Source organism: Marmota monax, unplaced genomic scaffold (assembly GCF_021218885.2).
Source record: "Marmota monax isolate L192 unplaced genomic scaffold, Marmota_monax_Labrador192_F-V1.1 WCK01_AAM20220418_F8-fsc00190, whole genome shotgun sequence".
NCBI classification, from domain to species: Eukaryota; Metazoa; Chordata; class Mammalia; order Rodentia; family Sciuridae; genus Marmota; species Marmota monax.
In genome coordinates, this window is record NW_026693010.1 from 267,112 (window position 1) to 294,489 (window position 27,378).

Here is a 27,378-nt window from a genome sequence, read left to right on the forward strand (position 1 = left end):
TCTGGTGAGGCTTGCCTAGCATGTGTGCGGCCCTGGGTTGCATCCCCAGTGCTGCGAAATAACAAATAAAGGAAGGTTTGATGTCTTTCAGCACATACCTAAGCATTGCCACCAGAATGTCTCTCTTTAACAATAAAAACATCAAATGTTTATTACCACATTGGCAAACTCCTCCAAGGGAAAAATGAGCCCACTGATAGACCCCGGGGACAACGTGCTAACCTGAACCACATTCACAGGTATATCATCCAGGGAGCATGAGGTCACAGCCCCTTTTATAGAGTGGCAAAATGTGACTTCAGTCGAAGGCCAAGGCTCCTCAGTGCGCACTCGACTTCCTTGAGTCCCCATTGAGAAGGATTAAAGGGCAGAGTACTGATAGGTTCCAGGGTGGCCATTTTGCAGATTGGAGCTGCAACTGAAGTCCTCCAGACAGTGGAGCGAGCAGCGAGCAGCTCTTGGCTCCAGGCAGAGTGTGCTCATGTGCTGCCATCCGTGGAGCCACCCAGATGTGCTGGTGACATACTGCAGGGTGTGGCATTGAGGGCTAAGTGCACCACTGACCACCCCTGCCACCTCACTGTCAAGTCCCCTCCCCTCTGTGGGAGCACAGGGCATGGGGAGAGGTGAGCACTGCAGGGCCACTGCTGGTTCTCCCTTTGGGAATTGCCCCTCTAGGCACAAGTCTGTGTCCGGCCCTCCCCCAGGTGACTTGTAGCACCCTCGAGAACAGTGCCATGGCATCCAGTCACACTGTGGGCCCAGACCCCTCAACTTGTGAGGGGCAGTGATGGGAGTTTCCCTGCTGGAGGAAAACCCTTGCTTTTTCTTTGCATGTCTTATTGTATCCAAGCAATCAGTTTGAAGTATTTATTACTTGAGACAGTAACATAACAGGTTTAAGCAGTGTGGAAGCTTTGCCAGGAGAGTTGGTACATGCCTGTAATCCCAGCTCCTGGGAAACTGAGGCCCAAAAATCACAAGTTCAAGGCCAGTCTTGGCAACTGAACAAGGCCCTGTCTCAGAATAACAAAGTGTTAGGGATGTCACTCAGTGGTAGCTCAGGGCTGGGTTCAGTCTCCAGTACTACCAGAAAAGAAAAGAAATGTGGAAGTTTCCATTCACATTATGCTTCAGAATCTGGGTTTGCTTGTTCCTAACGCTGGGCGGTAGCTGCTGCTGGTCACCTGCAAGCCCCCCCCCCCCACACACACACACACACAGGAAGAATTTCTGTTCCCCAGGGGATGCCCCTGGTCAGCTTCTCTTAACAGCAGATCAGCTACAGACAGCAGGAGCATGGAATTCATGGGTCGTGAGCACCTGTGGAGTGATCAATATCATTAAGACACTGTTGTCATGTGCCTGTTATTTGTAAACACCAAGCTCGGAGCTGGAGATCTTCAGAAGCTGATGGGCCAGAGTGCAGGATGCATGGTTCTTTCTTGACCACAGTTCTCTCCAGAATTACAGAATGAGATCAAGTTCAGTGTCAGGGATAAGTCAGGTAGTCCCCAGAAACCCTTGTCCAAGTCTCCAAGCAGTGAGTGCAGCATGGGCCACTCTCCACCATCAAAGCTCTGCTGAGCCCTGAAGAACCCTCAGAGATGGAGAGAGCTGCCATGCATCTTCACTGGCTCATAATGTCTCTGATGCATCTCAGCAGTGACAAGGTGATGGCCAGGCGAGATGGAGTTATGTTAACACTAATTGTTTTTAGTGAGTTTTCTTTTCTATGCAGATATTCCTGAGGCTAGGAAATTTATAAAGGAAAGAGGCTTGTTTAGCTCAAAGTTTGGGTTGGCCTATTGTTTCCACCTCTGATGGGGACCTTCTTGCTGACAGAGTCCCAGCTTCACTGAGCATCATATGGCAGAGCAGGGAGGGCAAGCCAAGGTCTGCATGTATTCTGTCTCCCCCTCTTCTTACAGAGACACCAGGATCCAAACAGAGGGCTCTACCCTGACAACCTTATCTAGTCCTAGTCACCTCCCAAAGCCCCGCTCTGAGCACAACGGTGGATAAGTTTTCATCTTCTTAATACTTCACAGCAGGGATTAAACTCCAACACATGAAGCCTGGGGGGACACACTTAAGCCGTGTCCGAACCATAGTAGTGAGTCATTTGCATTTTAGCTATAAGCAGAGACACGCAGTGGGTTTGGGGAGGCAGCTTGCAGGAGGGGCCAGAGCAGTTTGGTGCCCATTTCTCTCTGCCTCATTTCCCCAGAAAAACAAATGCACACTGTTCCTGACTTCATGGTGCCTGGATTGCTTTGTGATTCTGATTCCCAGGTTGTCTTGGTGAGGCTGGAACTGCAGGTGAGAGCCCAGGACCGCAGGTCCTAGTACCCAGACCCTTGAGGTATACTGCATTATGTCCTTCAATGATTCTGCTCCCAGGTCTGGGCCATCAGGTGTGAAGAAGGAGCCCAGAATTCGTAACGAGAGTTTGTGTCCAGAAAGAAGCATTCACACCTGGTCTAAGACACAAAGAAAGGAAATAGAGAACATGGAATAGAATCTGAAAAAACACGTATTTGTTGTCAGTATATCCTTCTGACAACACCACACTGATTTGTCTACTGGTAAACATATTGAAAGTTCTGGAATCTCTGTTCATCAGTCTTTCATTAATCAAATATAGTAAAAGCTGTTACTTTTACTAAAACAGTATCTGCCCTTGTTTTTAGGTAAATGATCTACATGTTGCTAGAGCTGCTGGTCTCCAAGTACAACAATATTATTTAATATTTAATGAGTAAAAGACAGAGTGAGAGAGATCCACCCCAGGTGTTGAAAATTTGCTAATTAGAGTGTGTAACTTTGTTCCCCACAACTCAGTTCTGAAATGGGGAATGTGGCCTGCAGTAGCAGATAATGCTGTGTTGGATTCTGGATCATTCCTCAGAATTTGTTTGACCTGTCTTAATCTTTTCCTATTAAAAAAAAAAAAGCCAAGTCTCATATGGCTCACACCTGTTGGATTCCTCTCTTCTGGATCACCTGCACCAAGAGGCAGAGACACATCCTGTATGTGTGTGTGTCCACAGGAGCTTTATCGCTTCAGGAACCTGCAACTTCGGATAACTTCCATGCTCTTTTTCTGCAGAGTCTAGACTAGAAGTTGGCCTGTCTCTTCTGTGCAACTCAAGTCTTCACTACATGTTCACCTAACAGAATTGAAAACTTTCTGAGGAAGCCAGTCTCTCCTGGCGTCCGTCCTATCTCTGACTGACCTTGCTCTACCTCACCTACCCTTCCTCACCCATCTCCTATTCCCTGGGGTGGGCTTGGCTTCCACCACTGCTCTTCTAAGTGAAATTAATTGCTCTTATGAATTTCATGGGAAAGGGAGTTGGGAGTCAGTGATGGCCTGTCGTAGGACAGCAGATCAGACCCTTCTCTTGTACAGCAGCTGAACACAGGCCCAGAATCAGCAAGAACCTCAAAGGGAGGACCCATGTGTCCAAGGCAAGAGCAGTTTAGGTTTGTGGAGGACCCAGATTTGGCCCTGGGTGAGCAGCTCTTCCTGCAGGAAGGAGGCTACAGGCAGGGTGAAAGTGTACGACAAGGAGAAGAAGCCACAGAACTGGGGTATATGAAAAGGTAGCAGCTTGGGAGCAGGGGCTTTGGAGCTGTATGTTGTCTCTATCCAAAAGTCTCAAATAGAATGGCAGTGCAGAAACCACGAGCCCAGCTGCGTTTCCACATGCACACCTGGTTGGCTTAGTAGGCAGGGCTTTTGCTCTACCTGAATCCCACCCATAAGGTATACAGGAAGGACAGTTTCAGGACCATAACGATGGCCTCACTGTGGCTCCTCTTGGAAGACCTCCAAACAAAGTGCAGCTGCGGGTAGACAGAGGGACACACCTAGGATGGTGACAGCACTGTCTGCCTACCTTTACCAGATTACCTGGCGGTTACTTCAGCCCCCCTTCTGTCAAGTACTAGAGAACATGAAGAGACGCAGAGACGTTGGCTGCTTTTGAATGAAAAGTTTTTTCTCAGCAAAAGAAACAATAAGAGAGGTAAATAGAGAGCCTACATCCTGGGAACAAATCTTTACTCCTCACACTTCAGATAGAGCCCTAATATCCAGAGTATACAAAGAACTCAAAAAATTAGACAATAAGAGAACAAACAACCCAATCAACAAATGGGCCAAGGACCTGAACAGACACTTCTCAGAGGAGGACATACAATCAATCAACAAGTACATGAAAAAATGCTCACCATCTCTAGCAGTCAGAGAAATGCAAATCAAAACCACCCTAAGATACCATCTCACTCCAGTAAGATTGGCAGCCATTATGAAGTCAAACAACAACAAGTGCTGGCGAGGATGTGGGGAAAAGGGTACACTTGTACATTGCTGGTGGGACTGCAAATTGGTGCAGCCAATTTGGAAAGCAGTATGGAGATTTCTTGGAAAGCTGGGAATGGAGCCACCATTTGACCCAGCTATTCCCCTTCTCGGTCTATTCCCTAAAGACCTAAAAAGAGCATGCTACAGGGACACTGCTACATCGATGTTCATAGCAGCACAATTCACAATAGCAAGACTGTGGAACCAACCTAGATGCCCTTCAATAGATGAATGGATAAAAAAAATGTGGCATTTATACACAATGGAGTATTACTCTGCATTAAAAAATGACAAAATCATAGAATTTACAGGGAAATGGATGGCATTAGAGCAGATTATGCTAAGTGAAGCTAGCCAATCCCTAAAAAACAAATGCCAAATGTCTTCTTTGATATAAGGAGAGTAACTAAGAACAGAGTAGGGTCGAAGAGCATGAGAAGAAGATTAACATTAAACAGGGATGACAGGTGGGAGGGAAAGGGAGAGAGAAGGGAAATTGCATGGAAATGGAAGGAGACCCTCAGAGTTATACAAAAGTACATACAAGAGGAAGTGAGAGGAAAGGGAAAAATAATGCAAGGGGGAAAAATGAATGTCAGTAGAGGGGGCAGAGAGAGAAGAGGGGAGGGGAGGGGAGGGGAGGGGGGATAGTTGAGGATAGGAAAGGCAGCAGAACACAACAGACACTAGTATGGCAATATGTAAATCAATGGATGTGTAACTGATGTGATTCTGCAATCTGTATATGGGGTAAAAATGGGAGCTCATAACCCACTTGAATCAAAGTGTGAAATATGATATATCAAGAACTACGTAATGTTTTGAACAGCCAACAATAAAAAATTTAAAAAAAAATAAAATAAAAAAATAACATCCATTCAGAAACCTGAGCGGGGCTGAGGTGTAGCTCAGTGGCAGCGCTGTTGGCCAGCATGGACCAGGCCCTGGATATATGCAGCACTTTAGAAGCACACACCTGAGCCAAAGCACTACCTATATGTGTAGTGAAGCTAGACTGCCTTATCTCATCAGACAGTATTTTGAGAATTATCAGGAAAGAGAGTGAAAGATAAAACTTTATTTTAGAATATTTGAAAGAGGACACTTGCACTTTGAAATTAAGAAAGATTTATTATAGGGCTGGGGATGTAGCTTAGCTGGTAGAGTGCTTGCCTCACATACACAAAGCCCTGGGTTCGATCCCCAGCACCACATGCCAAAAAAAAAAAAAGAAAGAAAGAATAAAGATTCATTGTAAATTTAATTTTGAGAAGATTAATTTAGTTTTGAGATTCCATGTGCCGCTAAGGGTCAAGGTCAAAGTCAGCGATTCACATCACCTTGTACACATTAGTTATGTGTGTTTATTCTGCTCTCACATATTGGAGTTTGGATCTGTAGAGTGATAGGTTATTTTCACCACAGATGACAGCCTGCTACCAGCACCCAGGAAGCAGATTTTGAGCATTGTGACTGAGTACTTCCAAAGGGGTCTTCCTGCTTCTTGCCCCAGGTCCAGGTGCACCACTCATCTGCTCACAGAGCCTCTGGGGTTCAAGTTCATCCCCACATGGAGCCCTGGCTGCGGAGACCTCAGGGTGGGGAAATGCTGTCAAGAGCAGACGGCTTCTCTGGAGCTCTGGATCTTGTCTTAAAGTTCATGTAGACATTGCATTCTACTCTTGATATGTGTGGCGTTATTTTGATGTTAATGTTTTAAATTATGGTACCTCTCAGTTTAACTTGTTTCCCTCAGAGCTACCACTTCATTCAGCAAAAATCTGAGGTCCCACTATGGGGATAAAATGGTGAACAGACAAAGCCATCGCTCCATAGAAACCTGTCATTAAGTAAGTGTGCAGCATGATTAGTCTGGGGCATGTGACACTCACCCAGTATCATCATCAGTCAAGGCAACTGTCTTTCAGGAGCATTGATTTTTTTTCCAGAATAGAATTTGTCCTGTAACTCCAGAGCCCCCCGCCCCGATTTGAGTAGTGGGCACCCCTAGATGACCTCTCCCACCTAGTAAGGATGTCCGCACCTCCATGGCCGCTGGTGTTGGCCTCCCTCACCTGCAGCTCCAGTTCTCCCTGGACCTTCGTGCCTCTGAACTGAAAGCAGAATGGCTCTCCTCCTACCCAGTCTCCCTGGTGCCTCCCACCTGGCTGTACTATAGCACTTATCATGGCTCACACATTTTCAGTTGTTTTTCTTTTAGAGCAAGGATTTTGCCTTAACTTTCCTCCATCAGCAGTACAAGCACAGTGCCTGGAACATAGTGTTGGATCAACTTCTAAATCAGTTCCTAAAGACATGCACTGTGTCCTCAAGATCACCACCTGCTCCACGATGGTTCTCACACCTGTCCATTCACACAGATGCTTTAGGTCCCATAGATAAGCCAAACCACAGTTTTATCTTGTACACTGGGATCCTAAATACTGATGTTTTCTTGAAGAGAGTGAGAGATAATCTTTATGTAAATGGAATCAGAGATCGTTCAGATCCTCATTTTGGTAGGGAAAATTTTTGAACAAAAGAAGGCTGTCTAGAGCCTGGATTCCTCCACACAAAGCTTTGTGTAGAGGAGCATTCGGGTGTGTGGGGACTCCCATGTGGGTGTGCCCCAGTCCCAGGTGGACCTTCAGTTAGTTTAGAGTTTGTGAGTGTTGACTCCTCTCAAGCCCTGTTGAAAGCCACCGATTTGCATATGCCCGCTGGCCTGCCGCACCCTGGACCAAGCAGCAGAGGTTGCCTCTGGGAGAAGAGAGGAGGCCACAGATGGTGTGGAAAGAGGAGTCTCCCACTCCATGGTGTGTTCCTGATGCTTTTGTTTGATCTACATTTATTTATTTATTTTTGCTATATGCATGCTTTCTTTAGTCTTTTTTATTTGAAATACAAGTCACATGCAAGAGCATATGAAGCAAACGTAAAGTATAGTGAGTGGTTATAAAACAAATACCCATATGACCACCACCCAGGCCGTGTACCCCAAAAGTCCTGTAGGTCCTTCATAATAAAGTTTTAGGTGTGCTAAATAAGGCGAGAGTGAATAGAACCAGTTGGTTGGTGTGTTGCCTCTACTGTGCAACAGCATTTTGTAAGATTCATCCATATCATGTCACCCTTGTAGTTTTGGAATGTTGATAGGCCACAGTGTCTGATCCACCACTAATGGATAGTCTGGGCTGTGAGGACAGTGGTGCTGTGGACACGTGTTGTGGTGCACATGTGCACCTTGTCATGAGGTCTTGTGCCCCGTGTGCAGATGTCTGCTGTACCGCTGGGTAACTCCCAGCTCTGCAGCCCACTAGCATGGTGTGCACTCAGCTCCTCGCACACTGTTGAGTGTGTGCTACTCTCTTGAGTGACTGGTGTGTCTCATTGTGGTTTTAATTTGCATTTCTCTAGTCATTGAGAGGGGCAATCCTGTCCCATGTGATTAACCATGTAGATATATTTGTAAGAGCCTGGTTAAGACTGTATCTACTTCCCTGTTGATGTTCTGTGGGTTTTTGTTTGTTTATTTTTAACTGATTGACTGGAAGAGTTCTATGTTCTGGATCTGAATCTAGTGGTTACGTGTATTCAAGTAAGTCTATTCTGTGACTTGCCTTTCCATTCTTGATGGTGTCTTGAAAGTGTTTGGTTTTAGAATAGTTCACATGATTGGCTTTTGCTTGTTTGTTTTTATACCTTTATTTATTTGTTTACTTTTATGTGGTGTTGTGGGTCGAACCCAGTGCTTCACACATGCTAGGCAAGTATTCTACCCCAGAACTACAACCCCAGCCCAGTCCAACTGATTGGTTTTGAATGATTACTGGGTTTTGTGTCTAAAGAAGTCCTTTCTGATTCTTTTTTTTTTTTTTTGGGGGGGGGGGACTGTGGATTGAACTCAGGGGCACTCGACCACTGAGCCACATCCCAAGCCCTATTTTGTATTTTATTTAGAGACAGGGTCTCGTTGAGTTGCTTAGCACCTCAGCCTCCCAAGCTGCTGGGATTACAGTTATGCGCCACCACACCCGGCCCTTTCTGATTGTTCACTACCCAGATACCTTTCTGTATTATTTTTTAAAGCAATATAGTTTTGCCTTTCAGATCTAAGTCTGTAACCCTCCAGTTTGTTTTATTTTTGTATATAATGATCCATTTTTTCCTTCTTCCTCCTTCTTCCCCGTACCCCATTTTCTGGTCCCTGTGTACTACTTGTCCTAGTGCCATATGTTGAAAGAGTGACCTCTAAACTGTGCCACTCTGACATCCTGTGATGTCAGCTGTGATATTAGTGGCCACTTAGGACTCCTTGACACAAGCCTACAGTGGCTCTTCACTGCTTAGCAATGGTCTCCAGACCCCCTCACATCTGCCCAATCGTAATCTACTGTGTGCTGATTTGTATATGAAATGTTATTACATTAATTTCTTGCTTTTTATAGAAGAAAATATTAGTAGGCACACTGCTGTTTTCTTTCCCTGTCCTGCTAGTCCAGGGCTCACCCTGCCTCAGTGGAGCCAGCTCAGGTCCTTGTGTCTCATTCTGGTGCTGTGCGATGTAAGAACACTGCCCTTCTGCACACTGGCACCAGAGACATTTGCAAATCTAGAAATGGACGTGCCCATCCTACTTCAAGGGTAGCTTCTGTTGAGCATAACTGTGTATCACTCATGAATGACAGGCTTCCCTTCCATAGATAGGCTTTTATATATTGTTCTTATTCCACCATCTTTCTTTTTTATGTGTTTTTATTTGTTTTTCATAGATATACATGACAGTAGAATATATTTGGACATGTTATACATACATAGAATGTAACTCATGCTAATAGGATCTCATTTTTGTGGTTGTACATGATGTGGAGTTACACTGGCGTGTATTTATATATGAACGTAGGAAAGTTATGACCAGTTCATTCTACTGTCTTTCCTATTTCCATCCCTTCTCCCTTCCTTTCATTCCCCCTCACCACCATCTTTGTTGACCTCTATTGTTTCAGAGGCCCTCGTATGTATGTTTTTCTCCTGGGTATTCATTGAAGATCTATCCTGAAAAACTGGGTGGTATCTCAAGTTCATAGGAATAAATTAATTAAAACTGGGGGATGCTGAAATAATCTGGGCAGATGTTAGGTGTTTCTAATAATGTTTGCACTGTTAAGAAATCAGCCGGGTGCAGAAGCACATGCCTGTAATCCCAGCAGCTCTGGAGGCTGAGGCAGGAGGATCACAAGTCTGAGGCCAGACTGGGCAATTTGGTGAGACATTCTAATAATGTTTGCACTGTTAAGAAATCAGCTGGGTGCAGAAGCACATGCCTGTAATCCCAGCAGCTCCGGAGGCTGAGGCAGGAGGATCACAAGTCTGAGGCCAGACTGGGCAATTTGGTGAGACCCTTTCTCAAAATCAAAAGAGTTGGGAATGTAGCTCAGTGAGAAAGAGAACCCCTGGCTTCAATCCCCAGCATTGGGGAAAAATCAGAATCCATTAAGATGTAAAGCCCATTCCTCCACCACCTCCATCCATTTTTATTTCCCTGTGTTACTGTCCTATTAACACAGCAGAAAATAGCCTCTTTTTTTTTAAAGATGTTGATCAAATACAATTTTTATTTACTAAAATGTATTGGGTTTAAGATTTTAAAAATGAATGGTGAAACACAATACATGGATTTTACTTGAATTAAATACACTGCTACATTTAACAAATAAAATTGAATTGTGTGCATTATCCTTGAAAAGGATTGACTTCTGTTTTTCGTAAGTCATCATCTTCTGATAATTTGTCACAAAGACTTTCTCAGTTTTAGCATCAGCACTCAGTTTAAGTAGGAACTTCTCAAAATTCGCCTCTTAAAGGTTTCTTGGTAGCCTCACCGCCCTTTTTTTTCCTGAATTTGTCAAGCTTCTTGTCTGTTCTTTGATTTTAGGAGTTTTATTTGTGTTTTGCTTTCCTCTCCTAAAATTCTTTTAGTTCTTTGCAAATTGTCTTTTTACCTCCTTTACAATATCAGTATTTTGGAACAGGTGGTGGTTCTTGTGATAGTTCAGTGAGTTTAATCTTGATATGTTCAGGGACTTTGGAAGTGCCAACTAGCTCATGCATCATAAGACAATATAAAATCAGCGAACTCTTACCTCCAAAATTGAAGAATATGGCGAAACCCTGGCCCATAATGGGACTTTGTTATTGATCTCGAGTCTTCCTTGACTACGGACTTTGCATATGCTCTTGGATTCTTCAAAGTTTTCAGAGGTCTCGGTAGACAGCAGACTCTGTGACTCTGGGTCCAAGGTGAGCAGAACTTCATGGTGTGTGGAAGAGGAAAGCGGCTCAGAACATGGCAGTCTGGAAACAAAGAGGGCTAACTTGCATTTTTTTGAAATGTGAAAATATTTGATATGACCTAAGGGTGCATTTTTTTTTCATTTCCATGCTCAATTAGATTGTTAAAGATTTTTTAACATTAATATTTTTTAAATGGCCAAATGGAAGTTGAACTGTTCATGAGATTGTAATGACAAATCTATTTGTAGACCATAAACAAAAATATTACAGTAACATCTCAACTGCCTGGGATCCTGGGAGAATTAAGATAATTTCTAGAGAGTTGAGACTTACTTGCTTTTTAAAATCATTTTAATAGAAATATTATAGAAAGAAATGGCTTATTCTTCTTTCTTAATCACAATAGCTTTCTGAATATCATTTATCGCTTTTATCATTTAAAAGCAGTTGATGGTTTCCAGGCATTCTGAGGTCTCTGAAACTTACTGATCTCACCCTGAGTGATCACAACATCCTTTGGGTTTCCATTCCCAAATACAAGGCGTATCTTATGTGTACCCTTGCCCTGTCACTGAGCAGCACTGGACAAGCTCTTCATCACTCAGCATGTCCCTGTCTCAGATGGGTCTGAGGGTACCATCTCGATACCATCCTTGTCAAGGACTCAGCAAGGAAAACTCCTCAAAGGCAGATCCTGAATGAGGGTGCTGGTGGTCCTTGGGGTGACCGTGGTCTTCTAGGTTCTCTGCACAGTACTGAGAAGATGAGAATGCCAGAGACAGGTTCCAGGTAGACAGGCTGTACCAACAAGTGGGAGCTCACTGAGGGATCCTGGCAAGCTGGAATTGAGCACAGGTGTGGAATAGAGAGGACCACAGCCAGCAGGGAGGCAGTTCAGAAACTCTGTTCTCGCAAAGGCCCTGTGCATTAAAGATGGTCAAACAGTCACTGGAATACGTGGAGTATTTAGGGTCCAGTGTTGGATCTTGGGATTTCTAAAAAGCCAGCGCACTGCCACCCCATGCCTGCTTGTGTGCTGCTCATCTCTGCATGCAGTATAGCAAATAAGGAGGCTGTGGCAGGAGGATCGGGCTTGCGGGCCGTCCAGGTCACAGTGTCTGTGTGCCTGTCAGCCAGGCTCATGCTGGGCATAAGGGATTCCGAGGACTAAAAGCAGTAGGGTCCATGGCGCTCATGGAGCTTGCAGTCAAGGAAGCCACAAGCAAGGTTGCTGTTTAAAGCTGCAGGAGGCAGATCCTCAATGAGGGTATCTCCTTTGTAACTAGGAAGTAAGGAAAGGCCTGTAGAATATACCTAAGCAGAAACTGGCGATCAGTAGGACAGGAAACGGCAAGAGAAGTGGGAGGAACCGTGGCCTGAGAACAAGCACATTTGCTGAGGAAAACTTGGGGGGGGGGCATTCAACCTGCTGTGGTAGGGCGGTAGATCTCAGGATCCCAAAGCTTCTGTTCATGTGATGTTAGATATCAATATTGACCTTACTTTTCAACAAACCACAGAAAATTTTAATATATATTTAATAATATGAATTCATTTAAAAGAATAAGCTTACCACGTGTTAACAAGTTAATATTTTTATGAAGATGGACATATTTTCCAAAACAAAACAGCTTGAGTGAGAAGAGTGACATTGGTTTTCTATTTTTCAAGTGTCTGTTCTGTCTGGCTTGCTGGGAATGACTGGATTTTGCTGCCTGCCCCTGCATCCATTCTTGACTATATGTCACTTTGGTGGAGTGTAGGAAGACGTGGTTGGGAAGAGCAGAAGTGTTTTATTGGTCTTTTAAGAAAATATGGCATTTTCTTTGATATTATACTAAAACTTAATAAATGGGCAGTTTCTTAAAGGAAATCTGCAGTGTGGGACCTGAAATCGTGTCTGTACATTTATTGCACTAAAATCTAGTGACTTGCCTTGCACTTCAAATGCTTCTTTTGCCCTTGGATGCTGTTATAACACCATTCTTTATTGTCTTACTGTAAAGGTTAAGTGACAAAAAGTGTGTATTTATATATAAAAGTTTTAGCACAAGCTCTGGCTCAGGTAAGCACTCACTAAATAATTGTTATTGTTCTCATTGCTACTCCTATATTGCTGTCACTAACACCCCCGTCACCACGTGTGACGGGCCGACTCTAGCATAAGGAATGAAATGTGCTCAGGAGCACTAAGGTGCTTGCTGTTATTGGTTGTCTTACTAGTAGTTTGACAGTCTTCAGATTGATGCAAGTGTTTGTCAGTTAGCCAGAATGGACAGCCACCTTTGACCTGCCTGTGGAATTTCAGAACCAGCAGACACACATGAGCAAGCACCCCTGCCTCTGGTCCTCTGCTCACCTGCACCTGCTTTCTGCAGTGGTCACATGGATTAAAGATCCACACCCCTGACAGAGAGAGAGAGAGAGAATTTTTTTAATATTTATTTTTTAGTTTTCGTCAGACACAACATCTTTGTTTGTATGTGGTGCTGAGGATCGAACCCAGGCCGCACGCATGCCAGGCGAGCACGCTACCGCTTGAGCCACATCCCCAGCCCAGACAGGCTCACCCTTTACCTCTTGTTCTTCCCTCCTAGTCCAGTGCAGTGCCAGGCGTGTGATCACTGGCACTTAGAAAGTATTTGTTGAATAAATGCATTCAGAGGGAATTTATTTTGAACCTTACTTTCAACACAGTTTCAAAAAGTGAAAAACAGCTAGGCACAGTGGCACATATCTGAAATTCCAGCAACTGGGAGACTGAGACAGGAGGATTCAAGTTCAAGGCCAGCCTCAGCCATTTAGCAAGGCTCTAAGCAACTTAGTGAGATCCTGTCTCAAAAGGATGTGGCTTAATGGTTAAAAACTCCTGGTTTCAATCCTTAGTATCAAAAAATTTTTTTTTCTTAATTTTTAAAAATGTGAAAAAAATAGCTGGACATGGTGATGAATGCCTATAATTCCAGCAAGTCTGGAAGCTGAGGCAGGAGGGTCTAAAGTTTGAGGCCAGCCTCCACAACTTAGGGAGACCCTGTCTCAAAATTTAAGATTGTAAAAGGTGCGAGGATGCAGGTTAGTGGTAGATCACTCATGGATTCAATCCCCAGTACCGAAGAGAAAGAAAAATCCTACTTTATCATACAAAACCTGTGATCTGAGCAGTGACTAGCTGGTTGTTTAAGGAATGTTTAACCTCTATTCACCCCACCCTCTCTCCTTCTTGAACCTCTATTAATACAAAATAAGAAGAAACAAGCACTTAGGCATGTGTCGTAGTACCTTTGGGTTAGGCACTCGAGATCAATGTGCTTTGCCTTCTTCCTTTCAGATGTTCCTCCTGCGGATCAAGAGAAGCTTTTTACCCAGAAGTTACGTCAGTGTTGTGTCCTCTTCGACTTTGTTTCTGACCCACTGAGTGACCTCAAGTGGAAGGAAGTAAAACGAGCTGCTCTAAGTGAAATGGTAGAATATATCACCCACAATCGGAATGTGATCACAGAGCCCATTTACCCTGAAGTAGTCCATATGGTAAGTAACTGCAGCCTGACCAGTGCGTCCCAGCCCTGAGCTGCAGAAGGACCCTGATGTTTTCAGGACAGGCTGGGACATCTGAGCCCAACACAGCACTACCCAGAAAAAGCCTCCTCCTTTTCCAAGATTTGTGCTTGTCCCAGGAAGGATGAAAGTGTTCTTTGTGCTGCACGCCGGATTGTTGTGATGATAGCAGTGAGAGGGCCAGCTGCCTTCTAGCAGGTGTTTTGCATTATTAACTTGTTCAGTCTTCACAATTACCCTGTTGGGTAGAAATACTAGAACTTTTATTCATATTTATTATTTTATCCTCTTTAAATTTTTTGTTTTTAAAAAACATATGTGCTGGGAGCTGTGGTGGACGCCTGTAATCCCAGTGACTCAGGAAGCTGAGACATAAGGATAACAAATTCAAAACTAGCCTCTGCAACTTAGCAAGGCCCTGAGCAACTCAGCAAGACCCTGTCTCTTAAAGTATTGAAAAGGGCTAGGGATGTGATTCAGTAGTAAAGTGCCTAGATTCAATCCCTGGTACCAAATAAATAAATATATATATATATAATACTAATATACTAGAGCCCTTATGTTGTTTAGAAGTAAGCACACTGTCCCTCCATGTTCTAATGCTGCGACAGAGTTAAAGTGTTGATGGGAACCAAACAGATGTCAGCATGCTGTGTCCAAGCCTGTTGGCTGGGAAGGCCTTCGTCTGTTGGTCCTGAGATCAGGATAGTATCCCAAGTGACTGAGAGAGTCTTGTCCTGCAGCCAGGTCTCTTATGCAGACCTCCTCCCTGCCTATCTGCAGGTCAGTGGCGGCTCTTACTCCACTCATTGTTACCTCAGCCCTGAGCATTTCACAGGATGGTCACAGAACTGTTGTTTGAGGCTGAACTCCAGTTTTCTGTTGCATTTTTTTTTCATTGTTATTATTTTATCTGCCTTTGAAATTAGTCCCCCCAGTTATTGGTAAGTTAACATTGCTTAACATGGAATTTTAAATCCTAGTTTTCATTGAACTCTCTCTCTTAAGTTACTGATTTTTCCCACCAAAGCTATGTATTTCAGAGTGGACTAGACTTGTTGACCTAAAATACTTTTATTTCTTGCTTTAGTACTTTTGCTTTGGAAAAAGAAGATGAAAGGAATGTTCCTTTTTGTAATTGAGTCTTTTGTCAAAAGATGTGATCAGCTTGATTATTTTCAGTTACTTTTTCTGACCAGCACAGCTGTGCATGGCCAGCCTCAAGGCTACAGGGCTGTGTGGCCCCTCTGCCTGACTCCTGCTTGGAGACGAGTGACAGGTGTGTGCTGAGCAGAAAGTAAATGCTAAAATGTCCCTTGTGTGGACCAAGGAAATGGTGTGTCTTTTTCAACTCTCACTTTCTTTGGAAGGCTACCCCAGCCCCAGAATTGTACAGAAAAAAACTCTAATATTTTCTCCTACAACTTAACATAATTTTGTTCTTCACTTCACCTTCCTTTTTTTGTTTTTTGAGGTTCTAAGGACAAAAACTCAGGCCTCACATGAACTAAGCAGGCCTCTCCCCTGAGCCATCCCCAACCCCATGTCACGTTTTTAATACTTATGGGACTTCTTTTATAGTACAGGCTTCATTTTCTCATAGAATTGTTGAAAAGTCATTTGTCCTTGCCTCATACATTGAATATGCTATTTCCCCATTTGAAGTGCTTATTGTTAGTTGTCAAGTTATTTCCTTTTTAAATTAATTTCTTGGTACATATTAAGTTTATAGATACATAAACCACCTGTATGAAAGACTGATCCATTTTTAAGGATTTCTGTAACCAGGAGTCCCTGATGTGCCAGGAAGGAAGAGTCTGCAAAGACTGAAGGGACTCTGGTCTTCCTGGTTGGGTTCAGTACCTGTACTTGAACCAAGCATGCTCCTGACTGCCATTCCTCTGCTCCCCACTGTGATTGTTCCCAGCTAGAGTTCCTCCTGTATCTTCATTTGCCCTGCCCTGAGCATCAGCTAGCTCTTGGGTGCTGCAGCTGGCTCTCGGAAGCGCCTCTGCAGACCTGTCCTGAGCTCCCCTGGAGGAGTGGATTTCATTGCTCTTTGGGTGATGAAATAGAGTTGGGCACAGGTTTCTGCTCTCCCGAAGCTTTCGTTTTTCAGTGGAGTCAAGCATAAAATAAGCCAGCAGTGCTATACTGTATTAGATGATGGTACTTTGCAAGGAGAGTCACCCAGGCCAGGCGGGTGGGCTGCAGTGTGGAGGTGTGCCTTCTGCCCTCCGCCCACATGGGCAGGAAGAAGGTCCAGAGAGAAAATACCTAGAGGCCTGTTGCACTGTCCCCTGAAGAACTGTGCCATGCGGTTATCTTCTGGAATCACTGAGGGGCAGGGGACACTTCATTCTCCTTTCTGCTCTGATTCAGGGAGATAAGTTCAGAAGAGAACACAGCCTCTTCCCTGGCCCTAGTCCTCAGTTTGGGGATGGAATGGGAGCAGGGACGCGCTGGGCTCTCTGACCTGATGCTGCTCTTTCACATTGCAGACAGCGCTGATGAGATGTGGAATGGAAGAGAACATGGTGGGGGTGGGACTGTACTGTGTGACCCTCCATCACCAGAGGCCACAGAAGTCCGGCCCCCTCCCTCCCCAGGGCCTCCACCCGCAGGCAGAGTCCTCCTGGCCGGGGGGAAGCTGGACTCTGGCAGGGTCCTTTCTGCTGAGGAGCCCTGCAGCCCGCGGCTCTGCCTGCTGTGCTAGTCACCTAGGCAGCAGTCAGCCGGCTGGTCTGTGTCTCTGTGATGCTTGTGTATATTTTGGTCATAGTGTTTTTAGAGACGTTAATTTCCACTGACTTTGAAGAATTGGAAGCTCTGTAGATGTTGAACTCCTATCGCTGCCACTTTTAAATATATTGTCTGCTAGACTAGACTGCTATGTTGCTTTTTTAACACATTTATTGACATATTACTCACATACCTTAATTCACCTTAAAATATGTACTTCAGTGGCTTTTGGTTTGAATATAAGGCTGTACAGCCATCATCACATCTAATGTTAGGACATTTCTACCACCTACAGGAATTCTTGTCCTTACTGCTGTCACTCCTTTTCTCCCAGCCCCTGCCCTGAGCACCATGGTCTGCTTTCTGTCTCTATGGGTTGCCTACTCAGGACATTTCACGTGCCTGAAATTACCCAGTACAGGGTCTTTTATGACAGGTTCCTTTCACTTAGCTGGAGTTTGGCTCATCCGTGTGCTACCATTGTGGCAGGAGCTTATTTCTCTCTCTTTTTTTTTTTTTTAACGAAATAATTTTATTACCCTATAATATTCCCTTATTCAACACCATTACATCTTACTTATCACTCATCTGTTGGGTCACCTCGGGGTTGACTGCTGTGCATGATGATACTCTGGACGTTTCTGTGCAGGCTTTTGTGTGACAAACAAAAACCATCCATCTGTTTTTGTTTTTGTTTTAATTAAATTTTCTAGTTAGTTTGCTTCTTAAGCTGGACGTTTTTCTGATAGTCAAAATGTTGGTCAAAAAAACAAGTAACAGTATATTTAAGAAATTCAAAGCAATAAAAGTAAAACTGCTTTGATAATAATGTTTAAGGAGTTAAATTCTAGGGTTGGACCCTTTCAAAAATCTGAAAAATGGATCTATGTGCCAGTTTTTACCTATGATTTCAGAGCATTTTGGTTCCTTACAGCCTGCAGTAGATCCCAGATTCAGAGCTCTGGAACCTCTCTGTTCGAATCAGTGGATCAGAGGTTCCTGGCCTGTGGACCCTTGCAGAGGGTCTGTGGAGTCGAAATTATTTCCATAATAACGCTAAGACTTGTTTCACTTTATTGACATTTGCATCGATGGTCCAGAAGTGAGAGTAGGTACAGCTTCTGGCACCTCAGCAAGAAGCCAGGCAGTGGCACTAAGGTGACCTAGCATATTAACAGCCACATACTCAGTTTCACTTGATGGCCTGGCTAAAGCAGGCCGATATTAAATATATTACATCCTAGCATTTTAGTCCCCGTCTGCTGAGCTGTGGGGTTTGCGTAAGTACTGGGGCTACAAGGCTTAGTGGAGTTGGAAGGGTAGGGAGGCACCTGTGCCGTGGTGTCCTGAGTGGAACTGCCACATGTGCAGGGAACACCATTTTTGCCTGGAAAATGACTAATAGACAAATGAGTTATTCAGACTTAAATATTTAACAGGCATTTTCTCAAAACATAAACTAAATGAGAATGTCACTTGAAGGAAAATAACTGTGTTGTCAATGATAAAATTTGAGCTTTTAAGGGAACTTCGGGCTCCCTGGTGATGCAAATGAATGGGATTTTTTTAATAGATACCACGAAATGAGTCACCACTTAGAAAGTCTTTGTAACTCAGTGAACCAGTATTTTCCAGATGACCAATAAATGACATTATACAATCATTCATGGGCAAGAGAGCCATGGAGAGGGCAACGTCCATCACTGGGCTTGCATGTAGGAGAGAAGAGGCCCCCTCTTGAGATTCGCCATCCATGTAGCAGCACCCCTGTAACAAACCGCCACACTCCCCTTATGTAGTGTCAAAAACCCACAGTCATCTGGAAGTGCTACCACCTGCTCCTCCCTTCCCAGGTGTCCTGCCTATATTTCAGTCAGAACAGCCCTCTGAGCACAGGAGCTCGAGTAATGGTCCTGATCTCACGTTGACGAGATCGGCGGGAATGGAGAACACGCCACTCTCCTCACTACAGTCATTTGTGTTTTGGGAAAAATAGTTATTTCTCATAAATGTATATTCTGTATATTAAGACATAATAAAGCCGGCGCAGTGGCGCGCGTCTGTTATCCCAGTGGCTCAGGAGGCTGAGGCAGGAGAATTGCAAGTTCACAGCCAGCCTCAGCAAAAATGAGGTGCTGAGCAACTCAGTGAGACCCTGTCTCTAAATAAAATACAAAATAGGGCTGGGGATGAGGATCTGTGATCAAGTGCCCCTAAGTTGAAGCCTAGTACCCCCAAAAAGAAAAAAGGGAAAAAAAAGATATAATAGTTATTATAGTTAAATTTCTCTGGTTTAATTTCTAATATAGTAAATATCAATAGATATCTCATAAACAAAAATTCTTTGTGGTCCCCAATAATTTTTAGGAGTTTAAAAGGGTCCTGAGACCAAAAAAATTAAGAGCAGCTCTTCTGAAACAGTACTTTTCAAAGGCTGCAGCCTCAGCACCACCTGAAAGCTTGTCTGAAGTCTATGGATTCCTAGGCCCTACCCTAGCCCTGCAGAATCAGACCTTCTGGGTGGGCTGCAGCTCTCGGTGTCTTCACTCATCTTCCAGGTTGATCTTAGCCAGTCAGAAATTTAATAAAAACACCCATCTTTGGATTGTAAAGTTTCTAAGTAATATACACTTGCATTTTTTCCACTGAATTCAGCATTTTTATTTGGTAGAGTTTCTGAATTGACTTGCACACTGAGACTAGTCTTAGTAGGCACAGGTGAGTATAACTGAAGTTCAGAAAGGGAAATGGTGATCAATGTTTGTATGAGTTGGACGATTAGAGGCACTTCACATCAGATGGGCCTCCCTGGAATTACCCATTCAGTTGACTGTGCAGGATTGCTAGATGGAACACTGCCGCTCACTACATCACTCAGAAACGTGTGTACCGCACAATGCTGGATTCCAACACAGGTATTCAGTAACAGTCTTGGCTTTTGCAGAGCCTGCCCTTTCTTGTTTAAGGGATAAAACCAGAAAGCAGATAGGCACAGGGGCTGAGTGCTATGAAGGAGCCTGGAGTGGAGCAGAGGGGAGGGTGCCTCTCAGGGAGCCCGCCCAAGCCCAAGACCATTGGAAGAGAGAGATTTGGGGATGGAGCACTTAGTGAGGCCGAAGTCTGCTGTGCCTGGAGCCTTGGGCTGCCCCAAATGATCTGGCAGCACAGTGAAGTACACACTGGGGTATGAAGAGATGCAAAGGAACTGGGTTGGGGCTGAGAGAACATTTCAGTGGACGGGGTGGATTGAACCAAGTGGCTATGACGGTGGAGAGAACCAGGCAAACAGATGTTAAGGTAGAAATGAGATTAGTGGCAGATTTGGTTTGAGTTATTTAGGGAGAAGGAACAATGACCCAAGTGTGTGGGACCTGGTGTGAGAGAGGGCAGGTTTGAATCATGGCACACCCCATTCACCACTGTGCATGCTCAAAGGGGAATCTCAGACACAGGGATAGCTCCCACTTGGTCCACAGTATACCCCAGGCCTCCTGCTCTGTGTGCTGTGTTCTCTTTGGTGTGGCTTCCAGGAAGGAATGGTATGCCTATGTACCTCCTGCCCATCTTTAAACCATTACTGTAGCTGGGGAGGTGGGTTCTGATTGTTACCCACCAAATCACATGGTAGACCTGGGGAGAAAGACGTCCCCAGAGCAAGTGTGTCCATCTCTGTAGCCACTGATGATGTTGCATTGGGCAAGCAGGCTTGAATGGGTGGGGTAAAAAGAAGTTTTGACAACCATCTGCCTCATAGGAGGAAAGGGGACAGTGTGGAAAACTGGATGGCCCCAAGATAAAGTTGCCACTCAAGCGTCCTTTCCTTTCAGTGGCCTCAGAAATGGCCCAGAAAGCAGCTGACTTCCAAGACTTTTCAGAACTTTCACCAGTGGGTGGCAAAATGCATCCTCCTCCTCAGAGTGGTGTAGGTCTTATTCCTTGATATTACTTTTTTTTTTTTTTTTTTTTTTTTTGGTTAGGCTGTGCAACTGCCTCATAGAGAGATAGTTAAGTTAGTTTAAATAGTGATTGAAGGATTAAAAACACATGATCTGAAGTGTGATTTCATGTTTCTAGCATAGAAATGAATTCATAAAAGTAAAATTAAATTTGGGGAGAGAAAGCAAGTCTTGAAATGCTACACACAGCACAGCAGCATCATGCACGCCAGAGACTGATTTATTGATGGCACTTTATAAGTGGGTTATAAAAATGAATTTAGAGGAACACAAACTGTAGCTGCTTTTCGATAGTATGATCATGTAAGTTTTCCAAACATACTGTATATTTTAAAAATTTTAACAATGATCATATACCACAGTACATGATCAAAAATCAACAAAGGGGCCTGGCATGGTGGTGCACTCCTGTAATTGCAGCTACTCAGGAGGCTGGGGCAGGAGGATCCCAAGTTCAAGATGAAACAGAGCAACATAGTAGAAAGAACTAGGCAAACAGAGGGACCTCATTTCCAAAAAGAAACAAAATCAGTAAACGTATGTTTTTCATTCTTTGAACAAAACCCAAGAATTAAAAGCAGGTAGTTTTTATGAAGTGTAGTGGAAGTGCTGCTAGCATTCATATTAGGTCCCGGGAGCATGAGCTTGTTCCATTCTAGTCCTTCCACTCTGTGAATGAGTAGAGGCTGACTTGGAAGCTGATGGGTGCCATTGCTGTTCCAAGGGTGTGTTGGCCGGGTCCTTGGGGAGGCTCATTCCGGGCCCCAGGAGGGTTGGCTTGTGCTTCACTTTAGAATCCACGTTGGACATCTTCACCCTCTTTCTCACACCTGATACTTGCAGTGGGTTCTGGACAGCCCCCCTTTCTGCCATAAAGCTGATGCTAGTTGGGAAATTGGTGAGAAAAGAGCATCTAATGCTGAGGGGTGTACAGTTACAGGGAAGTTTCCAGTGGTGTGCATCTTGCTTCAGGAGAGGGTTTAGACCAGCTTCCTCATTTTGCTTGGTCATTTTTTGTTTTGCCAAAGTTAAAATAGCATGGGTTAAAGAAGAGCAGACGTCAATGCTGAGCCAAAGGTACATTTAAAAAATATACTTTCTGAAATTCAGAGAATATTTTTTTTTACTTTAAACAGCAGTGATCCATTTTTAGAGATATGCTCTTACTGTTTTGAGATTTTTCTTTATTTTGTTTGATAGTTTTTAATTACAAAAGGAATGCATGCTTATTTTATAACATATGAAACAAATGTTGTTTTCTCAAAAGTCTGTTACGAAGTTTGAGGCTTAGGGAGTGAGTTCATTATCTGATTGTAAAAGGGTTTCACAGGTGCACACATGTGCTAAAAGCATCTAGCCCAGCACCTTGAATATGTGCAGTTAGTTGTATGTCAGTTATGTCTCAGTACAGCCTGGCTTTAGCTGCAGAGTTCTTAAGTATTTCTTTAGTCTTGGGACACAGCGATCACTCAGACATTAAGGACATGGTGAACCAGGAAGCTTTGCAAAGGGACTTCTGGCCTAGTGAATCTTTTTTCTGCAACTTCTTTTAATTTTGTATTTATATTTATATACAGCAAAAGTCACTAGTTTGTGGAGGTTTGATAAATATATGGAGTCCCATAACCACCACACAATAGAGATCTATTATGCTGCTGCTTTGTAGTCAGAACCTTACCCCTGACATCACTAATCTGTCCTCTGTAGCTATCAAGTTGTCATTTTCCAGAATGTCATAGTAGATTTGTGCCTTTGGGTCTATTTTCTCTTGCTTAGCATGATGTGCTCAAGATTCATGCATGTTATCGCACATACCAGGAGTTGATTCATTTTAATTATCATTAGATAGAGGTCGCTGGTTTGTTTATTCATTCCCCAGTTGAGGGACATCTGGGTCATTTCCAGTTAGGGACAGTAAAGCTGCTGTGAATATTCATGTACACGTTCTGGACATAGGTTTCCATTCAACCTGGGTAAACACCCAGCAATGGGATCATCAGAGTAGTGTCACGTCTGACTTCTCAGAAACCGCCGTTTGGCCCCTGTCCCAGCAGCGCATGAGCTGAGCCTGCTCACATCCTGTTGCGTTTGCGCTGCCCTAATGACTAGTCATGCTGAGCATGCTTGTCCTGTGTCGTCTTGCTTGGTGAATCTCCTCACACTATTTGCCCTTTTTTAGTTAGATTATTTTCTTTTTGTTGAGTTTTGAGATTTTTTCTTTTTTTTTTAATATTTATTTTTTAGTTGTAGTTGGACACAATACCTTTATTTATTTATTTTTATGTGGTGCTGAGGATCGAACCCAGGGCCTCACACATGCGAGGCGAGCGCTCTACCACTGAGCCACAACCCCAGTCCCGAGATTTCTTTATATACTCTGCATATAGATCCTTTGCAGATATGATTTGCAATTATTTTTTCTCACTCTGTAGCTTTCTTTTTTACTTTTCAAAGGATCTTTTGCAGAGCAAAGGGTTTTTTTTTTTGGGGGGGGAGGGTTAATACCTTTATTTCACTTATTTATTTTTTATGTGTTACTGAGGATCGAACCCAGGTCTCGCACGTGCAAGGCAAGTGCTCTACCACTGAGCCACAACCCCAGCCCCCAGAGCAAAGGTTTTTAATTGAGATGAAATTTATTTTACAATTTTACCAGAGCTGCTTTTGGTGTTGTATTAAGGAGCCTGTCCTAACCTAAGCTCAGAAGGGCTTTCTCCTATGTTTTCATCATAGTTTTACATTTTACATGTAGGCTTATGATCCATTTTGACTAAGGTCCTCCTTTGGATGTTAAAGTGTTCTGTTTGTTGAACAGCATTTGTTGAAAAGACTGACCAAGGGGCTGGAGTTGTAGCTCAGTGGGACAGCACTTGCGTAGCACATATGAGGCACTGGGTTCAATCTCGAGCACCACATAAAAATAAGTAAATAAAGGTATTTTTAAAAAGTTGAAAAGAAAAGACTGACCCATCTCCATTGAATAGCCTTTCTGTCTTTCTCAAAATCAACCGACCCTATCAGTGAGACTTTTTGCACTCCGCTACCTTCTGTTCATTTTGTCTGTGGATCTCCCTGTTCACCAGTACCTGCTCTCTTCAGTATTGTCACTTTGTGGTAAATCTTGAGATCAGGTTGTGTTAATCCTCTTTGTTTTTTTCCTCAAGTATTTTGGCTATTCTAGTTATTTTCCATTTGTGTTTTAAAATCAGTTTGTCAGCCAAGAATGATGGTGCATTCCTGTAACTCCAGCTACTCTGGAGGCAGAGGCAGGAGGATTGCAAATTCAATGGTAGCCTCAGGAACTTAGTGAGGCCCTGTCTGGGTAGGGGGAGAAAACATTAAAAGTCTTCATCTACCAGATGCCCTTTCAGGGTTTAGTTGGAATCTCTTTGTGTGGATATGGAGGGAATTGGCATCTTAACAGTATGAGCCTTGAAAGCAAGAGCATAAGTGTCTCCCATTTTGGTCTTCTTCATTTTGTGTCTCTCAGCTTACAAATTCTTTTCCTGTTTCTTAGGCTCCTCAATCAGCATTTCATTTTTTGGTGCTATTGTAAATAGGGATGTTCTTTATTGGTTGGTTGGTCGGTGGCCCTGGGAACCAAACCCATGGCCTGGTGCCTGCTAGACAAGTGCTCTACCAACTGAGCTACAGCCCAGCCTCTGTTTCTTTGTTTTCGATTTGTAAGTCTTGTCCTTTTCTGTCCTGCAGTCCTGTCGCGTCTTGCTTCCTGTGGTTTGGTGCATACCTTGTAGTGTGTGTTTTCTTGTAGGTTGCTCCCTTACCACCACCCCTGTTATATCTGTATCATGTGCCCTGGGAGCTACTCATACAGACCCTCCACCCTCTTTTCCTTTTGGTCAATTTGTATCTTTGTGCTCAGAGTGGCTTGTTGTGGATGGTATATAGTTGGTTTTTGCTTTTTTATTCAATCAGATAATCTCTGCCTTTTGATTGGAGTGTTCAGATAACTTACTTTTAATGTGATCATTGATATACTGGGCTTAAATTTACTATCTGGGCTCAGATGTAGCTCAGAGGCAAAGCATGTGGTAAGCATGCATAAGGCCCTAGGTTCAATCCTCAGACAATATTAAAAAACAAACAAACAAAAAAAAAAAAAACCTACCACTGTGCTGTTTTTTCCTGTTTGTCGCATCTCTCCTCCATTCCACTTTCCTTTTTTTCTGCTTTCTTTTGGGTCAGTTCTGTGCTGCTTATGACTGCATTCTATCTCCTCTCAGCTTTTTTTTTTTAATATTTATTTTTTAGTTGTAGTTGGATACAATATTGTTAATTAATTAATTTATTTTTTTAATGTGGTGCTGAGGGTCAAACCCAGGGCCTCACCTAAACTCGGCAAGCGCTCTGCCACTGAGCCACAACCCCAGCCCCTCCTCTGTCAGCTTTTTAACTTCAACTCTGTCATTTGATTTTGTTATTCTGATTAGTTATCCATGACAGTAGAATGCACTTTGACACATCCTACATAGATAGAGTGTAACTTCTCATCCTTCTGGTTGTACCTGGTGTAGAATCACACCAGTCATATAGTCATATATCACATAGGGTAATAATGTCAGTTTCATTCTTCTATCCTTCCTATCCTCCAACCCTCCCCTCCCTTCACTCTGCTCTGCCTAATCCAAAGTAACTCTGTTCTTCCCTGTCCCCCTGCCTTTTTGTGAATTAGCATCTGCATGTCAGAGAAAACATTTGGCCTTTGGTATTGGGGGATTGGCTTATTTCACTTAGCACAATATTCTCCAGCTCCTTGCATTTACCAGCAAATGCCATCATTTCATTCTTCTTTAAGGCTGAGTAATATTCCGTTGTTTAAATGAACTTCATTTTCTTTATCCATTCATTTATTGAAGGGCACCTAGGTTGGTTTCACAGTTTAGCTATTGTAAGTTGAGCTGCTGTAAACCTCAATGTGGCTACAATACTATAGTGTGCCAATTTTAAGTCCATTAAGTATAAACCTAGGAGTGGGATAACTGGGTCAAATGAGGGTTCCATTCCAAGTGTTCTGAGGAATCTCCATACTGATTTCCATAGTGGTTCCACCAATTTGCAGTTTCATCAGCAATGTATGAGTGTACTTTTTTCCCCACATTCTCGCCAACATTTATTTTTGCTTATATTCTTGGTCTTAAGTGTTTATTTAGCTTTTCTAGAATCCATCTTTAATAATATCGCAGTCTGCCTTAGGTTACAATGCCATGTGGAGTGTAAGAAAAACCTCAACAGTGGTCCTGTTTCTTCCCTCCCAGTCTTTCTGCTGCTGTTGCCACACATTTTACTTCATGTTGCAAACCCCATGATCCATTATTAGTTTTGTTCTAAGTGGTTGTCTTTTAAAGAGATTTTATAATTTGTAACATCTTTTGCAGGCATTTTCCAGTTTCCAGTGATCTCCATTCCACTGTGGAAGTCCAGGTCCAGAGGCCCATCTGCTCTTGGTGTCCTGGCTAAGGGGCTTCCTTGCACGTTTCTGTAGTGTGGGTCTCCTGATGGTGATATGGACTGTTTCAACTTAAATGTGTCTGAAGGTCTTTCTTGGACTTCAGTGCTCATCTGGCTGTCTTGTTTGCATTGTTTGTGATGAGAAATCTGTGGTCATTACATTGTTCCTCTGGATATAAAATATTTCCCCCTTTTGCTACTTGCAAGATTTTCTCATTCATTGCTCTTTTCAAACCATTTGATGGTGATGTGCTGTGGCATGGTTCCCTTTATCTTGTGTCTAGAGTTTATCTGTAGTTTTCATCAAATTTGAAAAACTGGCCATTAACTTTTTTTTTCTTTATTCTTTTTCCCCCCTTGCTATTATCTTTTCAAAAACATTTTTCTGCTGGGCGTGGTGGCACATGCCTGTAATCCAGTGATTCAAGAGGCGGAGGCAAGAGAATCACAAGTTCAAGACCAGCCTGGGCAACTTAGTGAGACCTTGTCTCAAAATAATATAAAAAGGGCTGGAGGCGTAGCTTGGTGGTAGAGAGGCCCTGGTTCAATTACTCGAACCACATATACAAAAAAATTCTATCCCCTGCCCTTTATCAGAACCACTTTAGGGACCTCAGTGATGCGTGTATGAGGGTTCTTAGTCATCCCGCAGCTCGCTGGTGCTGTTTCTTTTCTCTTCACAGTGCTGGGGGGTAGACCCAGAGCCTGTGCGTGCTGGCACTCTCTGCCACTGAGCCACACCGATTGTGCGATTCTTTTCATCCCCCATGTTTTATTTGCATAATTTTCTGTCCTCAAGTTCACTGATCTTTTCTGTAGTGTCCCATCTGTTTTTAATTCCATCTACCACGTTTCTCATCTCACATGTCTCACGCATATCGAATAGTTTGATGTGTCTGTTCTTACATCTTCCACATCTACACGTAACTTTTTCAATACATAGAATTAATATCCTCACTGCTAATTCTGATACCCATGGCAGTTCTAATT

General features: G+C 43.4%; 1 protein-coding gene across 10 annotated transcripts in view; it reads left to right on the forward strand.

Moving 5' to 3' along the window:
* Ppp2r5c (protein phosphatase 2 regulatory subunit B'gamma) overlaps positions 1–27,378 on the forward strand; it is a 139,994-nt gene that overhangs the window by 66,367 nt on the left and 46,249 nt on the right. For all 10 annotated transcript variants that reach the window (XR_006853547.2, XM_046453198.2, XM_046453199.2 and 7 more), the window contains one exon: positions 13,995–14,194. Coding sequence is in view for 9 of the 10 variants with exons in the window: in XM_046453198.2 (XP_046309154.1) it covers positions 13,995–14,194 (200 nt within the window). In the remaining variant the exon portion in view is untranslated. The remainder of the gene's footprint in view (positions 1–13,994; positions 14,195–27,378) is intronic.